This window comes from Takifugu rubripes, chromosome 4, assembly GCF_901000725.2.
Source record: "Takifugu rubripes chromosome 4, fTakRub1.2, whole genome shotgun sequence".
NCBI classification, from domain to species: domain Eukaryota; kingdom Metazoa; phylum Chordata; class Actinopteri; order Tetraodontiformes; family Tetraodontidae; genus Takifugu; species Takifugu rubripes.
The window spans coordinates 8,775,819-8,794,511 of NC_042288.1; the positions used below are offsets into that span (position 1 = coordinate 8,775,819).

Genomic DNA, 18,693 nt, shown 5'->3' on the forward strand with positions numbered 1-18,693 from the left:
ACTGGAGGTCACAAAGGTCATGTTGATCAGTGACAGTTGGCCCAGATTTGGCAACGTCAACTTTCTCTTTAGAACCTGTTTGAACCTCAGGAGGACGTGTGCTTTTTCTTTCCTGGAGGCCACCAACAGGGGGTGATCGGGCTACTTTGGTGCCTTTCTTTGCTTTGTATTTGTCCATCTTTATATCCAGTTCAGAGTTTTTGTTACATCAGAAGATTTTTAAAAAGAAAGAATATTATTATCCTTAGTTGGTCCCGCTGGTCGGTTCTGCATTGCAGCAGATGTTCCAGTGACTCTTAAGTCAGTAAATTGCTGATAATGGACCTGACAGCTGAGACAAGACCACTCCCTCCCTCGCTACTCCCGCCCTCTTTCACACACACAAACACGCACACACACTTCCTCTCTCTCTCTCTCTCTCTCGTTCTATCTGTCTTTCTGTCTATCTCTCAGTCAGTAATAATGGAGCCCAGCAGTCCAAAGAAGATCCAGTTTGCTGTACCTCCACTTCAGGCACAGTTGGACCCACAGGCTGCCGAACATGTGAGTGTGTGTGTGTGTGTGTGTGAGTGCCTGCGCGTGTGTTACAGGCTGAGGTGGACACGGTGGGTCCATGTGGGGGCTGAATGGGGTTTCTGTCTGATGTTGCGAGTCCCGTCTGGAATTTTCTCCGTGTGGGAGCAAAACATGTTCAGTCAATCACAGCGTTTGTGTCGCACTCAGACTCAGAGCGCAAAATTAAAATTAAAATCAAAATCAGGGTGTTTGTTTTGTGCAGAAACCAGCAAAAAAGATGCAAAAGACCACAACAAGCTCAGAAAATGCAGCTTTGCCAAACATTTATGAAGATGAACAGAAGCTATAGTAATAAATAATTAAGGGAGCCTCTCTTACACAATCTTATTATGAACAAACAGGTTTCTTCTGACATGAAGTGATTTTTCCACTTCAGGTTTTCACTCTCAGGCTATTTGAAATGTTCCTTTTTTCCTCCAGAGTTCCAGTAAAGGTTTTATTTTACAGTGTCTGACGATGCCAACGTGCAGATTATTAGAGTCTGGTCATGGACTGGCTGACCTTTCACACCCGCAGCCCCGGAAAAAATAGTCGTTCTGGTAAACATGATGAAAATGTTCTGGCTCCTGGAAGAAAGAAAGAGAACGTTGCATCAGAGTTAATAAACAGCTGTCTTTATGAAGGAGCACGCAGACGCTTCTGATAAACACGTCCCGATGACGACTCTTCTGCGGACTATTTGGAAAAAGATCCATTTGTAACTTTGGTTTACAACCTTTTCATTCGTCCAGTTGTCTTTAATTTTATGAGAATGTGGCAGAACAGTAAAAAACAGTTTGTGTTTAATGCGACCGTCAATGTTTCCAAGCCGTGTGGCGCTGCAGGATGCTGTCTGAGGAGGTTCTTTCAGCAACTACCTGGTTGCACAGTTGGAATTTTGGACAACTTAAGTCTCTTGTTGACAAAAATGATTAATTCTAGTCACAACAGCCTGCTCTGATGTCACTTATATTATTAACTCTATTATTATAGCAGCAAGAAACCAAGCCCTCAAACAAAAACCACTTGTGTGTAATAATACTAATACTAGAGAATATCCCCAAAAAGGAAATGCAATAACGTGTTGCCGTGGAGATATAACATGGTGTGCTAACACAGTGTAGCTCAGCAAGGAAGGATGATGATTGTGAATTTTGTGGTTTTTACAACAGATCCGCCGCAGAAGACCAACTCCTGCAACCCTGCAGATCTACAGACAACCTGGCACAGGTGAGGAGGGGGAGAGGAGAGTGGCGGGTGGGGTGGGGTGGGGTGGGGGAGGCAGATGGATGGAAAGAGAGAGAGAGGGAGAGAGACAGAGAGAGAGAGAGAGAGAGAGAGAGAGAGAGCTGAAAACGCAGCAGCATAATGGAGCCTTTATTAGGTTTGTGCTGCTGCTTTTGGTAAGTGATCTCAGCATTTAGCCTGGACTGATGGGTGTTTGTAGCGCTGTGCCACGCGCGCGTGTGTGTGTGTGTGTGTGTTGGCTTTCAGCTCTACACAGGAACTCGCTCGCAGAATAATCGCAGTCCCTCCAGGAGCTCAGGTCCTTGTCCCGTTTTGTGAAGCTCTCCAGGCCCATTTACATGGAAGCACAAACACATATGCTCCAAATTCATACAATTATTAACAGCAATTTCTCCAACTATCAAAAGTAGAAGTACATACTGACACAGATGCAGTAGTGTAGCTATTTATGGTGTTTGTGACAACATTGAAAAATGAATTAGTCATGTCTGTGATGACAATGAAGTTTTCTTTTCTCTGATTTTTTTCAACCCCAGAAATCTGAGAAGGTCATGGGATTTATTTTCTTACAATCACAAGTATTGTAAATATTACAGTACAACACTTGTTTTTAGCAACATATGACTGACATCTGTGAGAATTTTTATGCAATTGAGGCTCCCTGACGGAGTTACATCAGCAGTTTGTACCTCCTGAGTAAAAGTATTTAGTTACTCCAACACCAGGACAACTTTAGCTGGGATTCTCTGACAGCTGGGAATCCTGTCTGGTCCCACAGAGAAAGTTTGAGCTGAAATGGGAGGTGCTGTCCCACAAAAACTGTACGCTTTCTCATATAATTCCACAGGAGACGCCAGAGATGTTCGCGTTGGAGGCCTTTATTGTGACACGGGCTAAATTTTGTCCACATTGTGATTCTGGCAGAAAGCCTTCGTGCATCAGTTCTGCTGCAGAGAACTTCCTGAGGAGAACACGTGGCTGTGGAATACACATGCAACAGGATTATGATGTTCCAGCCCTCAGGCTCACCCAAGCGCTGGTGCCATGCAGCCCCACTGCCTCTTTAGCATTTCTAAAGCTCTCATTTTTGTAACTGAAACCGTGTGTTGCGCACCTCAGGGCAGACAGAGCAGGGCCTGTGTAGGCCAGCGAGCGCTGCGAGGAGACGCCCCCTTTCCTGAAAAAGCAGCAGAGCTGAAACTTTTAAAAGTCCGATGACAGTTAAAACACAGAGGCCCTGAGATTTGCCCCCAAAATATTGAAGCCAGGATCAAATGACCGCACGAGCGGCTTTCTTTAGACGCCATGCTAAGCTAAGTGCTGCCGGACTCATTTGCTGGTCTGTGAAGTAATTTGTGTCGAGTTACTGGTCATAAATCACCAACCAGAATCTGGTTTACTGGTGACTGACCAGCGGGGGCTGGAAAGAACCTGATTCTGGTGTCAACACATAATAACCTCAACCCCGCACACAATACTGGGACATGTTCTTACCCCGACCTTTCAGAAGAGTAGAAATAATATCTCACTTCTTTTTGAGCTTACGTTGAAAAAACTGTTTTAAATTCTCTCAGTGCAGCGTTCGGTGACTTTGACTGTGAGCTATTGATGCTAATGTTGTCTTATTTCATCTGCAGATGTTGGAGAACAACACGCCAGCGAGGATGCACAGGTTGGTATCAATGCTGAATGTGGATGTGGGGAATTAAAGACGAGACAGAATCTGCAGGATGAATGTGATTTTATTTCTGGATATCCTTCCCTCCTCCACTTTCTCCCAGAGCGAATGTATCAGCCACATTTAGCCTGGAATGATGGAGCGATAAAATGAGACACAACAGCTGAAGAATGATATTGATTTTTGATCCATAAATATTTGATTTTCATTCTCCTCTCCAGCCTTCAGATGCTTCTCAGAGGAACCAGAGCTCCTACACCCAACCGTCTATGAAAGGTAAACAAATACCACCATCCATCCATCCATCCATCCATCCAACCATCCATCCATCCATCCATCCAACCATCCATCCATCCATCCACCATCCATCCATCCATCCATCCATCCATCCATCCATCCAACTATCCATCCATCCATCAACCATCCATCCAACCATCCATCCATCCATCCATCCATCCAACCATCCATCCATCCAACCAACCATCCATCCATCCATCCATCCATCCATCCAACCATCCACCATCCATCCATCCATCCAACCATCCATCCATCCAACCATCCATCCATCCATCCATCCATCCATCCATCCATCCATCCATCCAACCATCCATCCATCCATCCATTCATCCAACCATCCATCCATCCATCCATCCAACCATCCACCATCCATCCATCCATCCATCCATCCATCCATCCATCCATCCATTTAAAGGAACAATGGATCCCAAACCAGCAGGGAGTAAATAATTGGACCTGGATCAGAGCATTAACATGTTTGACCCAGTGTTTACTCAGTCAACGGTTGACTATGATAACATTTATTTCTATGACGCAGTTGATACTTTCATTAACGAACATGCAAAGCAGGCAATTAACTTGTATTTGTTTTAAAATTGCTCACCAATGATCCCATGAATATCCATGCTGCCCTGTGTGTAGAATAAGAGCTAGATCCTGTTTTAGCATATTTAGTTTGAACTCTGGATCATTCTGGGTTGATACTGGGAGGTCTGGAGAAAGAGTGCTTTGATCTTTATGTTCTGGTCAAACCTCGAACTGGAGAACCTTAAATGGGTCGAAGCTATTTACTCTTTCGAGGGATCTAATCGGAACTCCAGCTTTGTCCTAATCTGATTTAAGAATATTCTGTTTTATTTGAAGCTTTGCTTGCTCTAAACAATGACAGAATGACCCGATTGGACTGAAACCATCTGGGAGGTGTTATTATATATATCTGCATCATCTGCAGGACTGTGATCGAGTTCTGCAGAAGCAGGCCTGAAGTATGGACCCTTTATGTCTAATGTGTCTCCTCAACACCTCTGAAATGTCCCAGTGGGACATGAAATTGCCCTGTTAAAGGCATCGGCCTCTGAACTGTGTGATGCGGTGCAGCTGTGCAGCCGAGTCCTAAGTCCTTGTCCTTGTGCTGTGCGCACAGCATGTTTGCGTTCTGTAAATAGACTTTTGTTTGTCTTCCTCTGTGTTCAGTGATATTATTCTCAATCCTTAATGTTTCTCAGCCCTGTAGCTTCAGCTGGGTGGGTGTTAGAAAATCCTCATGCCTTTCAAGACACCCCCCACCGCCCCGCCCACACATAAACACACACAGCTCACGTTAAGACACCTTTTGATAGGCTTTTTTAAAGCTTCGATGATAATTGTGTTCACACAAAAATCTGCTTTTCCACCATATGAACTGTCACCTGGCAACAGGGACCTTTAGAGGTGCTTTGCTGCCACAGCAGCTTTGGTCTAAATTCTATAACGAAGTTGGTGGGTGAGCAGTAGTTTCAGAGTGTCCCAGCTTTCTTTTGCAAGGCCGCTCTGTTGCCTTTAGTTTCCTAAACACTTTTACTGTTACTGTTTGCATCGTCTGCGCTGAATAATTTATAAAACTGGAGGAGTTTCAGAGCAGCGCCCGTGTCTCTGTTCTGTGCCGTTCCCTTCACGCTCCCCGCTGTCCATGTTTAACTATTAACACAAACCCAAGAACTTTGACATTTGGGTGTTTCTATGGGGAAATAAATTGTGTAGGTTTACAGGCAGATGTGAGAACATGGAGTTAAAACAGAGTGTGAGAACAGAGCTTGTTCAAACACTTAGTGCAGCTCCGAAGTGGTTCCCGGATGTGGAGACAGTAAAAGCTTTGCTTATATTGATCTACGTGCATCTGCATGTGTGGCTCAGTTGCTCATGTAACTGCTTATGCGTCATATGTTTTTGTAAAATATTTTTTTTAAGACCATTTCATGAAACCTGTGTTTCAACACATGCAACATGCAGAAATCTATTCACGTGTCCAGGGTGCTCAATATTTTATGTCTTCATGCTAGGATTTATTTCTTATTTTACTTTTTAAAGCAATTTGTTTAGCTTTCCCTTAACGCGCTTGATTCAGTTTAAAATTTTACAAATTCAGTTTTCCTCCTTTGGACAGCTTCCAGTATAATGTGGTTGCAGTTTACACGTGTGTCCACTAGAGGTGCTCTTCTCTCCTCAGAAATTCAGGAGGGGGTGGAGCAACAGCTTCTGGGGGCGGGGGTCTGTGAGGCTGACAGTCAGCAAAGCCCAATCACAGCACAGCTCTATGCTACCTCTTCTCTGTGGGCCAATCACAATGGACCAGAGGAACCCAATGGGAATGAGGCCAGTCTGATGTTAGCCAATCAGGAGAGAGGAGTAGAAGAGAGCAACAGTTCAGGGGGTAAACCTTTTTCACTTATGAGGTCTTTTACCCACAATTATAACTAATTATGACTATTAATGTAACATACACAACCAAAACAGCCCAACTTTATTAAAGGATTAATTATATGCAAATCATCACACTTTTCCTCGCAGAAACTCTGCAAGAATTTAAACAAGTTTGACGCAAGGTTTGTCAGGTTTTTCCTTTTTATCTTTTAGAATTAATCTTAATAAGTCTTTTTTATTATTATTATTGTGTTCAAAGAATCATTCTTTAAAACCAAAGTATTAAGAACTTTTCAGAAACAGTATTTTGTAGGTTCAGGTTTACTTTGGAAGTGGAAACACAGAAATCCAGTTAGAACTGAGTATTTCTGACCCCGGCTTTAACACTTCTGGGTTGACAGTTTAGTTTAGACTCAACTTTGATTTTCCACAGCGTCCCAACTTATTTGAAGTCACGGCATTAAATCTGCCAGTGAACCAGAATCAAAGCAATAATGGGCTGTAACATACACGATCCTGTCAACACACCTCAACGCAGATGGAACTTTTATTCATCCGGCAGGTGTGTTTCTTTAAAACCTGACAGAATCCACCCTCACACTCTGCATGTCACTCATAATTCACTCTGTATTTACCTTTCTGTAACACTGTTCTGCTTAACTTACCACTAACTCTTCTTCTCTCTTTCTTTCTTTCCCTCTTTTGGCTTTGCATGTTCTTTTCTCTTCATATACTCTCCACATCTTTGTCTTTCCCAGATTTATCATGTGACCATAAAATGGACGCGTCCAGCCCCGGCTCCGTCTCCCGATAGCCACCTCCGCTCATGTCCGTCTTTGTCTCTCAGTAACCAGCTGCTTCTCCTAAATCATTGCTAACCCTCATGCTGCTAATACACACCTTCCTGCTGCGCCCCCTCCACCACGCATGCACACACACACACACGCACACACACACGCACACACACACACACACACACACACACACACACACACACACACATCTCAGTTAATCTTAGGGAACAGGTCTACATTTAAGAGGTGAATAAAGTGCATAAATTCGGATTTTTGCCGGTTTCATATTTATTCAGTTCTGATTAAAGTTGACTGTCAAACTTAAATAAATCAATATGTTCGTGATTACACATGTGAAGGGGTTTATTTAACAGAAGGAGGTTTAGAAGATGTGACACACCAAAAACTAAAGCGACAGAGAGACTGGTGGAGAGGCGAGGAGTCTCGTTGCTATGGTGAGGTACAGACTGATGGATGACCTGGAGAGGCAGAGATTTGTGTTGGGACAAAGAGGAACGTAAAGATGGTAAAAGGATGATAAAGATGAAGCAATCAGACAGAGAAGAAGAAAGGGAAAATGAAGCCCTGCAGTGTGTGTGTGTGTGTGCGTGTGTGCGTGTGTGTGCGTGTGTGTGTGTGTCCTAGTTGCTACATACTGACAAACAAATTGTGCATTCTAATAGCTAATTGAGTCTTTTTGGGATTTAAGACATTCGCTGGTCCTCACTGTTAAGACATGGTTTTAAGGTTAAGATCGGGGTCAGGGCTCAGGTTTGGGGGTTAGTTGGGAGGGTTAGAGGTGGGGAATGCATTAGGTCTACAAAAAGTACTCACAAAAATGAAGTACAAGGGTGAGTGTGTGTCTTGTTCTACATGCTACATAATGAGGACCACCTACAGAATGAGGACCTTTTTGGGAAGAAAAGATATTGACTGGTCCTTGAAGGGTCAAAGGTCATTTTTGGGGTTAGGACTTGGTTTTAAGGTTAGAATTGGGTTTAGGTTAGGCTTAGGCAAGGAACTGGCGAATGTCCTATGTCTATTAAAGTCCCTACAAAAATAAGACAAAAAGAATAGAAAGTCCAATCTCCATGTCCAGACACAGGACTCAATCAGACCTCGATATCTGACCAGAGGGGCTGTTACATTTGTAGGTAAGCTGGCTGGTTCAGTGCCTGAGGAGGAAGAGGAGGAACCAAACCAGAGTGACTGATCCGAAGCAGGTGTCTCTGCAAACAAACGGCAGCTGGTTGGTGTCTTGGCCAAAAGAAGCGACTCTGGTGCCCATTTTGGGTGTGGAACATCAGGAGGAGGTGTGGATAATTAGGAGAAACCGTGCAGGTCTGATAACAGACCACAGTTTGATTACACAATGACTCATCTCAATCATCTCTCTGTATGTTATCCATATTCCTGGTTGTCCTGATTTTGATATGAAAAATAAACTTAGAAATGCTGTCAGATTTCTACTGGAAAATTAAACAAAGAGTCCGTTCATTTAAGTCCTAATTTTAAGTTACAAATTGTATTTACTCACAATACTGCAACGTTTTTATACACATATTAGTGCTTTGTAGAGTAGTTTTACAGCAGTTTAGTGATTTGTTTAAAGTTAAATCACTTTTTCGCAATTTAGAATCACGTGACCACCGTGAGTGTTTTTTTCATTGTTCAGTGCCGTTGTGGGCGTGGCCTGACAGCAATACATTTCATTATTAAAAAGCCTTAGTTATTAAAGGATGATCATTTTTGTCGCTGTACTGTTTTCTGATGATTTCCTGAAATTATGTCATATTAATTTTCCACCACGCAACATTTGTTAATCATGCTTTTCATCTTTCAGGTTACATTTCTGTCATCATACAGTTGTGATGCATGTTTGAATTAAAGGTTATTCTACAACGCTGAACTTTTTAGATGAATCTTTATCACAGAGAAAGGAAATCTGCCGTCACACAGACACCCGCAAAAACAAGTTCATCGTCATTGGGGTGCGGCTAAAATATAAAATAAAAATTGAACGAAGATGTGCGGTTATGCAACATTTTTCAAGAACACGTTTTGAACTTTTTGGGTTTTGGAGGTTTGCTTCCATCTTCTGGTCGTTCAGTTGTATTGCATGAAGGCGCCGTGGCCGATAAATATTTGTTGCTAATTTGGGGGAAGGAGTCATTGTAACTTGATACATTATATGTTATGGATCCATGTTGCCACATTTCTTTTGTAGCCTCCAAAACAGGCAAATTGGTCCTTGGTCCAGACCTCTCACCCGGCGGATGTTTTGAATTTTCTTGCTGTTTTTGATGCCATAGTTGCCTTAGATGATCAATCTAGCGGTTGATCTTTTTCACATCCTGCAGAAAATAAAAGGTTCTGTCATTTATTGCTCCGGAGCTTGGCAACAGCTCACCGTGGCAAAGATAGGCGTGATGACGTCGGTGCCGGCGTCACCCGGGCTTTGCGGATGTTGAAAGGATAATTAGCTGGGGGCTGAAAAGAGGCTGTTGTGGTTGGAATGAATTTATGCTGCTTTTACTGCCACCAATAAACGTCGAGCTAGGACACACCTGTGGAGCCGAGGCCAATGCGCCGGCGCGGCGAGTGTCCTGATGAGGAGGTTCCACGGAAAAAGATGAGAAAACAAATGCAGTAAACACAATTTAAAGATTCCATGTCGTCAGTAAGTTTCTGAAGCAGCACATCTGGCTCCGTCTTCAGCTCCTCCTTTTTTACCAACAGATGTAAAAGGAAAGGAAGGAGGGGAAGCGAGGTGAAGGAGAAGCCCAGAAATGGGGGGAAGATTAAGGGGGCGGTGAAAGTTAATCCGCGACGCGGCCAACGAATCACAAGAGCCGGGGTCTGTTTACCAGCTGAACCCTGGAGCAGCCGAGCGGAGCGCGCATTCTGCCCCGGCTGCGCTGCGCATTCTACTCCGGCTGCGCTCCCCATGCGCTCGTCGTGCGCTCTTTGTTCCGAGCAGGAAGAGAAGAAATGGAGCTCTGCCCTCCACGGGAACTCTGAGGCCGCCGGGTAAAAACTCACCCGTGCCAGGGAGGAGGAAAGTCGACGTGGACTGGAGCTCCAAGCGCAAAGCGAAGAGAAGGAAGGAGAGGAAACAGGAAGGAGGGACTCGTGACAATGTTTTGAAAGGGACGCTGTTTAAAAATAATAAGGAAAGGCTGACCGAGTCCTCAGTCCTGCCACATACTTGATGTGACTCAAGTTATAAAAGTGGACGTTTACAGCCGGCCCAGCTGTTAAATCTTGTTTAAATGTCAGCACGTCAACAACCTGATTTCTACTCGCTCCAGCTCTCGCCACGCATCCTCCATCCTCTGAAAACTGAGCAGAAGTAGCAGAAGATCTGGACTTCATTCTATCCTGAAAGGCTTTCCTGGATCTTTCCTGCCCGATGCTGAAACGGTGAGTTTCAAGGAAGCAGATGCATCAGGCAAGTTTGACCTGAGCGCAGCAATGAGGGAAAAGGTGATGTGGTGACACGGAGACGTCCTGTTCAGTGACATTTGAGCCTCAAGTTCTCGCTTGAAAACATGGGAAATGATACGTTTGGAGGAGAGCGGAGATGGGCTCAGGCTGTCTGTCTGTTGGGCTCCGCAGTAACAGCTGCTTCTGGGCTCCTGCTGACCTTTTAAACCTCTATGTGGTTGTCTCTTTGGAAATAAGTTATATTTTCCTCGGGGGCGTGTGGTAGAAATTGCATAACCGCTGCAGTTTATGCACGTCCAAATGGTGTCGCCTGTTGTTGGCAGATTTTTCATTGTTTTTGTTGTTCTCTCCCTATAGGTTGTTAATAATTCCAATCAGTACCAGTTTAATTCCAGGGGTTGACGCCCCTTTTACACTGTTGTCAGTAGGGGTTCAGACTTGTGCACTGGTGAGTCAGAATCTTAGTTGGCATTCCCTGGATTTCTTCTAGTTCCTACAAATTGGGATTTCTTAGTTTTTTGGGGGTTTTTTTTTTCATCAAACGTGGAAGAAAGGAGAGATGTCAATTCACAGACGTGCGGCAATTTGGAGTCAGTTTTCCCAGAGTGTGGTTCAGAAAATGAAGGCTGAAAAACAAAACCACCAAATTGTAGGTACCCGGCGGTGGAGTGTTGACTATACAGGTCATTGCCACCGTTTAGCGCACGACCCTTGACCTTAAGAAATCGCACTTTGTTGTGGGTCAGGGTCAGACACTCACTTAAGGTGTGACAAACGTCTGGGCACCTTCAGGCAGAAAAACAAAAACACGTCTTTGCACCAACAGCAACGTCTGGGCCACAGCGTCATTCCTGCGGGTGCTGTAAAAGTCCACATCAAGGCGTTTTTCAGCTCTTTACAAATGAGATTTGTCCCTGAAGCCACTCTAAATGTCCTGAGGACAACAGGAGGGATTACAAGAGTTTATGTGGAGGCTGGAGAGGCGGAGGCTCGTCTTCTGTGGCCTACAGCCGGGAGAACGACTCCGCAAGATGGCAAATCAAACCAGAAAGACAAGAAGAATGACGCATTTGGATTTCTACGCACTGTAAACATTCACATTAGCATTCAATCTAGCACCATTCCAAGCAAAAACTAGCATTGCTAATCGCAATCTTTAAATGCCATGTGTTGAACCGTCTGTGTTCCCTTTGTGTGCAATCATTAGTAACCCAGCAGGCTACATATCATGAGTCAGGGTAACAGTCTGCAGCTTTGTTTGCACGGTGCAGAAAGTTAAGTTTTAAGTGCTCATCAGAACACGAATTCCTGAGCCCCTTATCCTTTGTGCAAGGATGACGATGCTTCAAACGCTCGTTCTTTGTTGCGGAACAGTGACGATGTGAAATGCAAAATACTAATGAAAGAATGTGATGATTCTCAGTGAACCTCATCGCAAATCTGGAATTTGAATTGATTTCTTTTGCATTTATAAAGCTTTGGGAGAGAAACGTCAGCCTTCGAGGGTGAGGCCTGTGTTTCTGTCTGTTGTCCAGCTCTGATGTACACGACTGTGCTTTGTCCTTCAGGTCGTCCGCCTTTACTGCAACATGACATCGGAGGAGCTCTTCCACCTGCCCCTCAACGTCTACATCATCATCCTGGGCATCGGCCTCTTCATCCTCATGCTCAGCCTCTTGTTCTGCTGCTACATGTCCAGGTATGAACTCACATGTGGTCCGACACTGCCTTCTGCACGGGCTTTCCATCAACGCCGTCATTTTAAGCAATCAGAAACTGACTTCAAACATCAGTGATGAGCAAAAAGGAGGCCACAACGTCGGGTAGAACAGGAAGAGGAAGAACTGTTTTGAACTTTTCTTCACTCAGCGGTCGGTTTTGTCGGCTAAACCAACAACGGAACCTCACAAGGGTCTGTAGCTGATGTAGGCCAAAGCTGCTTCAGAATGAGATCCCAGTATTCTATCTGAACGCGCGACCTCGAGCGGGTGGCTCGGCGATGATGCACGGCGATGTGCAGATGTTTACAAGAACCTGGCGCAGTCTGAATTCCAGGACTGCTGACAGCATGGCGGCTGCTGAATCAGGCAGCGTGAAGAGACATGTCCATCTCTGGAAGACAGATACCGGGTTACCAGACTGTGGGAATTTCCATGACTCAAAATGACAACAAATCTGTCATTCTTTGTGCTTCACAGACACAGACAACAAAGAACGAGAGAGAAATACGGTTATAATGAGGTAACCTTTAAATATGAAGTTTAAATGACGGGCTTTATATTACTGAGGTTACAGATCTGCATGTTTTTTTCCCAATAGGTCGTTTTGAAGGGAGCAGGGAAGAAGCTGAGCCTTCTCGGCGTAAGTAGACGCAGCTTTTACTGGATAATGAGATAAACGGAATGAGGAAAATGTTCTGCGGTGGTTTAGTGATTTAATGAAGTGTTTAAAAAGGAGGAAAAATAAGTCATGGCTGCAGTCTAACACATTTAAGGCTGGAATGACCTCCAGTAAATCTGCAGTTTCCTGGAACATGAGGTGTTTTTTTCTGATAATTACATTTTCACCGAACACCAATTATAGCAGGAAATGTTGCATGTTTAATCCGCGTCTGGGTTCAAAGCGCGACCACATGACCGAGCCCGACTTCTGGGCTCAGAGCGGAAGAAACCCCTGGGGACAGTAAAATATATATGTATCTGCCTGTGTCTATATTTACTGCAGCATTTGACCTGGCTTCATTTTCTCATTTCAGCAAACATGCGCGGTGTGTTTAGAAGAGTTCTGCAGCCGAGACGAGCTGGGCGTGTGTCCATGCTCACATGCCTTTCATAAGAAGTAAGTCTTCCAGAATGACAATAAGGCGTTTTGCTGCTCTGAGGAAAACGGGTCTGGTGATGTTTTGTCTTTAGAGGTAACAGCTGTTGCGTTGGCAAACACACATGGACTAACCAGTTTGAAGACCCAGAAATTCCATTTTGAGCAGAATGTCTGTTTGGTCTAGCAGCTGAAATTGTTCTGGTGGATAGGAACGATGGCAGAAGTAAGATAGCGTCCAGCATCCTGAAGAGCAGATTCTTAACTTTTGGATGTGGGAACCTGCTCTTACAGGTCTAAAATCTGCAGGTTTGTATCATGACAGTAGATGGATACTGAAATCATCAGGTGTCTGATGGAAGTAGGCACCTGCGCAACATATTAAAAGTATTTAAAGCGCTAGCAGCTTGCATAGCCCCTAGCCTGGAGCTAAACTAGCCTCTAAAATGCTTTGAGCAAATTGTCTGTTTATTGGTGACCAAATTGTCCTAAAATTACCACCTCTGCCCCTCTGCCTTTCGCAGGTGTCTTTTAAAATGGTTAGAGATCCGCAGCGTCTGTCCCATGTGCAACAAACCGATATGTCGTCTCCGATCTGAACCTCCACAAGCATCTGAACGACCACAGACTCTCCTGGAGATCTGAGAAGAGAACTCGTGTCCAGCAGCACCTCTCAACACCCTCACACACCAGTTTAATCACACAATTCACTGTGTAACGTCCTGTGGTTTTAGTAAACAAAGTGTTTATTTACCGTTTATTTAAGGTGTTTTTCTCAGTTCAACAGTGCAGAGCCAAAGATGTTTTCTTTACTTGGTGCACTAAATTCAATGCAGTAGGTCAAGAGAAACAACACCAGGTACACCACGTCTTGCCTTAAAGCTGGAAATGCAGAAAAAAACAGGAGCAGGTCTGAAGATTTATTCTCAGCTCTCCATTTTTTTCAACATATAGATGTAGTGCACTTAGAGAAGGTTGGAATTGAGCTGTGTTAGCCCATATAACAACTTCTGGTAACTTGTTTTGTTTGTTTTGTATGGTCCACTTCCAAAGAAAACACATTTTCATCTGTCTCATATGCTATTGTAAAGGAAAGAAGCTGCCATTAAGAGTTAGTCTCAAAAAGGCAAAATGAAGCCAAGCTACATGGTATACTGAGTCAGTGGTACCAATCCCAGAAAGGTCCTTAAAAAATATTGCCAAAGGTGAACTATATAAACTGTACAACATAAGTCAAAGTATGTCGCTATGGCAACTCATATCATCAATACAGCGAATCATGAAGAAATACGCTGGTGTGCGTTGATCGCCCCCTGGTGGACCATACAAAAAACCCCTAGATCCGGAAAAGTCGTCTTCATGTTTTCAAAATAAACGTCTCATTCATATCATGTTTGGAACTTTCGAAAATTACACGTCCTTTTGTGTTAATTTTATGTTATACAGTTGATATGATTCCAGTTCATGATTTTAACATTTTGATTCATGCAAATGAAGACGGACAGAAAATTGCATGGAATAACTTGTAGTTTCTTGCTTTGTCTCATCGGACTGTTGGACTTCTCGGGACCAAAGTCTGTTGTATTTTTTTTTTTTAAATTTCAGTTTATTCTATTATGTTAGATGGAACTTTGACGAAAGGTATGCACCAGATGTGGGTTTAGGATGGCTGTATAAAATAAAGCGTCGAGGAAGCGTAACGCTTCGAGTAGAACGTTTTATTTTGAAGGTCCCGGACCGGAAATGTATGTTGTTGTTATAGCGCGAGCGATGGAAATGAAGTGGACCGGTGTCGAAGTGTGAAAGTTTCAAACGAGTTCTTGTTATGTCCCCTTACGTATTTTTGTAAAAGTATCAAAAGGCATTCTTGTGCATGTCCCGTAAAATTGTCGTTTAAGCTGCAAACCAACACACACCCGATTCCTGTTTTATTTTTATAAAAGTAACTAAGCTGGTATTAGCCTGTTAGCTAAGCTCGGCTACGTCAGCGCAAGTCCACCTGTTAAGGTGCAAAATAGTTTTGAGGCGATTAAAGAGTCTGTTTGAGGCCAACACTCTGTCGCAGAATGTCAATTGTTCCAGAAAAACGCAAGAGTCAACAAAGGTCGACAAGTTTATCCGACTGCGACTCGGACGATGAGGTGGGTTTTCGTTTATTTCTCACATGGACGCTAAAGTTGACCTCTTAAGGGAAAAGTTTAGAGTTAGATTTCAAGTGCCACAAATAAAAGACAATTTGAAATGAAGCACGTCGGTGTTTTTACCAAATCCAGCCTAATCTTGCACCAAACTGATGAAAGATTTGACAGAAAACGCTGATCTTCGAGGGTCATATGACGTCATCTCTAACAGTGATGAACTAAGTGTATGTATAGTTACATTTGCAAGAAACATACGTCAATATTTACATGCATGCATATTCCTTTCTTATGCTTCACATTTGGCACTGATTTGATTTGAAGAATTGGTAAAAATATTAATGCACATCCATGATTAAAATCCTTTCAAACCTACCTGGATCATAGCATCATGTTGCCTTTTTTTTGAAGAAAAAACTTTGTAAAGTGAAACCTGCACAACTCTTTCCTCTGACTACACTCTGCCTTCCTGCAGCCGAAGATCCCCCTCAATCAGTTCTATCCCTACATTCGTTGTGGTCTTTGCTGTGGCTTCCTCATCGATGCCTCCACCATCACAGAATGCCTACACACATGTGAGTAATGAAAGATGTCTGTTAGGACAATTATCTGGCTCGTCCAGCTGCCTTCCCGCTAAAAGTGCCTAATGAGCTCCTGGAATTGTGTTGATCTCTCTGCCAGTTTGTAAAAGCTGCATCGTGAAGCACTTTTTCTACAGCAACAGATGCCCTACGTGCAGCATCGTGGTCCACGAGACACAACCCCTTTACAACATCAGGTATGTTTTGTTTTCTGATCTACATCATCCTCCCTGTTTGTTCTGTGCAGCCACATCGACAGGTTAATTCCTACAAAAGCAGAAAAACACGATACACACTTAAAGCAATTGAAGGTGTTTACTCGCGGCGGCACAGATTAAGGCCATTTGTCAGGCTCCTCGGCACCTTTCTGAATCCAAACCCTGGCACGATTTTCTTCAAGCGTAAATCCCGAAATCGCGAAGCACGGGTGTGTTGAGTTGACGTGAAGTCAATGTTTTTTTCCCCCCTGCAGGCCAGATCGGCAGCTCCAAGATATTGTTTACAAAATGGTCCCCTTCCTTGAAGAATGTGAGCGTTCCGATGCAGTTCACACACATTACATATAAGTTCATGAAAAACTTGTCATCTGATAATTTCTTTTGTCCGGTGCAGTTGAACGAGAACAAATGAGGAACTTTTATAAATCAAGAGGATTGGAGGTACCAAACCCAGGTAAACCAGTTCAACCTTGAAGATCTTCTTTTGGGGGAAGAAAAATACAAAACTAGCATCCTGTTTTAATTGATGTGAGGTTTGTATGGAACATTTGCATGTAATAAGTATTCCGGAGGTGTTTGACAGGGTTTAAGGTCCTGTTCTTCCTCTGCAGAGATGTGTTGTTGCAGGACAAACCAGTTCAGTCTGTTTAGACTAACCTCATTAGACTAAAGTTCCACAAGAAGGAGGAAAACTCACCAACTCCAACTGTCTTTTCCTCTCGTTGAGGTCAGGGCCAAATGTGAAAAGTCAATAACAGGTCGCCTTCCTTCTCCTCTTCGTGATTTGCAGTGATTTGTTCCCCGAGTCCTGTCGTGTCCAAAAAGCAGAGGAAGGAACCTCTCCCCCAGTCGATATTCACCATCCCTCCCGAACTGAATGTGTCTCTGCTGCTTGAATTTGCCGGGTAAGAGTCCGAACGGGCCGGTTCTCTGTGTAAATATACTGAGCATGATGTGTTTTCGCCCCAGGCGGGACCATTTTACACACACTCGGCACAGTGACAGGCGTTATATTAGTTATTGTTGGCCACATTATTCACTTCTGTGCTTTTCATTCAGGGCTGAACACGGCATCAACAACTACAAGGTACAATTTTTCGGTTGTAACTGTTTCATTAATGACTACTGTACACTCTCCACATTTAACTTTTCCTCTTAAGCCATTAGAGAGGCCGTATCTACGTGTGTCTGGCGAGGCCACCGTCCGCCACGTGGCGCTCTTCATCAGGAGGAAGATGGAGCTTAGCTCCACCTGCCAGGTGAGCGCGGCGACTGATGCCGCAGGCCAGAAGGGTCCCGATTCAGGACAGCATAATAATTTTTAGTTAGATTCCTGTGACCCGGACCCCTCCCAAGAATAGAAAGGCAGGGGAGATTTTCAGACACGCCACCTACACCTGTGCAGCAGTGAAGCCAACTGCTCAGGTCAAACCTCAGCAGGTACCAGACTCTACTGCAGGACTCTCCTAATCTGATTACTCCAGAATAATGAGCGGCGTGGTGCCACAGCTCTGTCTGGGAGGTGCAGACATGTCGGAAGGGAAGATTACAAATACGAGCCGCCGGAGACAGACGTGTCCTCCAAGCACAGACCAACAGCCGAACTTTGTGCTTTCAGCCTTCAGCTTGGGTTAGGATCAGCAGCTTATGTGTGTGACTAAACCTGGAGTGGACAGAGAGACAAACTGACCTCATCACCAATTTTTATAGATGAAGGCTTCACAGCACTAGGCGGCTCTGAGGGCTGCCCTCATGCTAGACATTCACCATTTCTCCACGCTTTTGGGGGTTTCTGTTCTACCACCTGACCGTGCGTCTCCGTCTGGTCTCCAGGTGGACATGGCCTGTGGAGAGCACCTCCTGGATCACTGCCAGTCTCTCAAAGACATAAAGAAAATTGCGGGGAAAGAGGCGTATCAGGTGAGCAGCACGGAATGCTTTCACACCAAAGGGCTGTTTTACCACCCGGAGGAGTCTTGATTCTTTCCTTCTGTCCGTGCCGCTGCAGGACGGACTGCTGGTGCTGCACTTTGCCCTGGTCCTGCCCTCCGAGACATGAGCAGAGGCCGCTCAGATTCAAAGGGGAATTTGTCTTTTCACACTGGAGCTTCCCTACTTCACTTTTCATAACTGGACACAGCTGAAACATTGAGGAATGAGTTATATCTGATTCATTTTTGATCGTTATTTTATTCTGTCCCAACTGTGATTTTAGGGAGTTTAAAGTTCTTCCAAATGTGTGTTCTACTGAGTCTTTTTTTCTTTTTTTACATGTTTAATTTAACCGTTTTATTTTTTTTTGTGCCTACTGACTATGAATGTATATGTCCTTGATCAAAAACCAGCAAAATTATTTAAAATGTGATTTGTATATGTTTGATAAGTTTGTTTAAAAAAAGTGCTTTCCAACTTTGTTGGTTTTTTAATAAAAGTTTCCTGCTACATCTGTATTTGTTTTGTTTGTTTTTTTAATGCATTACATGCTATTTTCTCAGAGTTGCTGTATAAATCCAAATATTT

The 18,693-nt window shown here is 43.8% G+C and overlaps 3 protein-coding genes and 2 long non-coding RNA genes across 6 annotated transcripts; 3 read left to right on the forward strand and 2 right to left on the reverse strand.

Moving 5' to 3' along the window:
* Window positions 1-362: 362 nt before the first annotated feature.
* On the forward strand, window positions 363-8,878 carry LOC115249674 (protein phosphatase 1 regulatory subunit 1C-like). 2 transcript variants are annotated; one of them, XM_029835731.1, is made up of 6 exons: window positions 363-543; window positions 1,728-1,785; window positions 3,441-3,475; window positions 3,703-3,757; window positions 5,985-6,188; window positions 6,937-7,319. In XM_029835731.1, the coding sequence occupies exons 1-6, from the start codon at window positions 463-465 to the stop codon at window positions 6,990-6,992; spliced, it is 489 nt and encodes a 162-aa protein (XP_029691591.1). In that variant the 5' UTR covers window positions 363-462; the 3' UTR covers window positions 6,993-7,319. The 2 variants fall into 2 exon arrangements, with proteins under 2 accessions (XP_029691591.1, XP_029691592.1); XM_029835732.1 differs by lacking the exons at window positions 5,985-6,188; window positions 6,937-7,319 and adding an exon at window positions 8,127-8,878 and having other exon boundaries at window positions 378-543.
* On the reverse strand, window positions 823-7,000 carry LOC115249675 (uncharacterized). The gene is made up of 2 exons (XR_003888358.1): window positions 6,844-7,000; window positions 823-1,142 (listed from the first exon to the last, which is right to left on the reverse strand). It is a non-coding gene; the product is annotated as an uncharacterized lncRNA (long non-coding RNA).
* A 1-nt stretch (window position 8,879) lies between the features above and the next one.
* LOC115249676 (uncharacterized) lies at window positions 8,880-10,057 on the reverse strand. Its single transcript, XR_003888359.1, has 2 exons — window positions 9,540-10,057; window positions 8,880-9,326 (listed from the first exon to the last, which is right to left on the reverse strand). It is a non-coding gene; the product is annotated as an uncharacterized lncRNA (long non-coding RNA).
* A 187-nt stretch (window positions 10,058-10,244) lies between these two features.
* LOC101069129 (RING finger protein 122-like) lies at window positions 10,245-14,623 on the forward strand. The gene is made up of 7 exons (XM_029835645.1): window positions 10,245-10,254; window positions 10,361-10,395; window positions 11,988-12,118; window positions 12,618-12,660; window positions 12,739-12,780; window positions 13,175-13,257; window positions 13,761-14,623. The coding sequence occupies exons 1-7, from the start codon at window positions 10,245-10,247 to the stop codon at window positions 13,879-13,881; spliced, it is 465 nt and encodes a 154-aa protein (XP_029691505.1). The 3' UTR covers window positions 13,882-14,623.
* A 519-nt stretch (window positions 14,624-15,142) lies between these two features.
* On the forward strand, window positions 15,143-18,617 carry pcgf6 (polycomb group ring finger 6). Its single transcript, XM_003963913.3, has 10 exons — window positions 15,143-15,377; window positions 15,850-15,949; window positions 16,056-16,152; window positions 16,428-16,483; window positions 16,568-16,627; window positions 16,964-17,078; window positions 17,233-17,260; window positions 17,334-17,432; window positions 18,007-18,093; window positions 18,182-18,617. The coding sequence occupies exons 1-10, from the start codon at window positions 15,303-15,305 to the stop codon at window positions 18,230-18,232; spliced, it is 768 nt and encodes a 255-aa protein (XP_003963962.1). The 5' UTR covers window positions 15,143-15,302; the 3' UTR covers window positions 18,233-18,617.
* The last annotated feature ends 76 nt before the right edge of the window (window positions 18,618-18,693 follow it).

What these genes read in the sequence shown, in the direction of transcription:
- LOC115249674 (XM_029835731.1), top strand. Translation starts at nt 463, where the DNA reads ATGGAGCCCAGCAGTCCAAAGAAGATCCAGTTTGCTGTACCTCCACTT. An exon ending in CACCCAACCGTCTATGAAAG is followed by an intron (nt 3,758 to 5,984) that starts GTAAACAAATAC and finishes TTCTCTCCTCAG; the next exon opens with AAATTCAGGAGGGGGTGGAG. An exon ending in AGAGAGCAACAGTTCAGGGG is followed by an intron (nt 6,189 to 6,936) that starts GTAAACCTTTTT and finishes TGTCTTTCCCAG; the next exon opens with ATTTATCATGTGACCATAAA.
- LOC101069129 (XM_029835645.1), top strand. An exon ending in AGAAATACGGTTATAATGAG is followed by an intron (nt 12,661 to 12,738) that starts GTAACCTTTAAA and finishes TTTTCCCAATAG; the next exon opens with GTCGTTTTGAAGGGAGCAGG. An exon ending in AGAAGCTGAGCCTTCTCGGC is followed by an intron (nt 12,781 to 13,174) that starts GTAAGTAGACGC and finishes TTCTCATTTCAG; the next exon opens with CAAACATGCGCGGTGTGTTT.
- pcgf6 (XM_003963913.3), top strand. Translation starts at nt 15,303, where the DNA reads ATGTCAATTGTTCCAGAAAAACGCAAGAGTCAACAAAGGTCGACAAGT. An exon ending in ACGGCATCAACAACTACAAG is followed by an intron (nt 17,261 to 17,333) that starts GTACAATTTTTC and finishes TTTCCTCTTAAG; the next exon opens with CCATTAGAGAGGCCGTATCT. An exon ending in CGGGGAAAGAGGCGTATCAG is followed by an intron (nt 18,094 to 18,181) that starts GTGAGCAGCACG and finishes GTGCCGCTGCAG; the next exon opens with GACGGACTGCTGGTGCTGCA.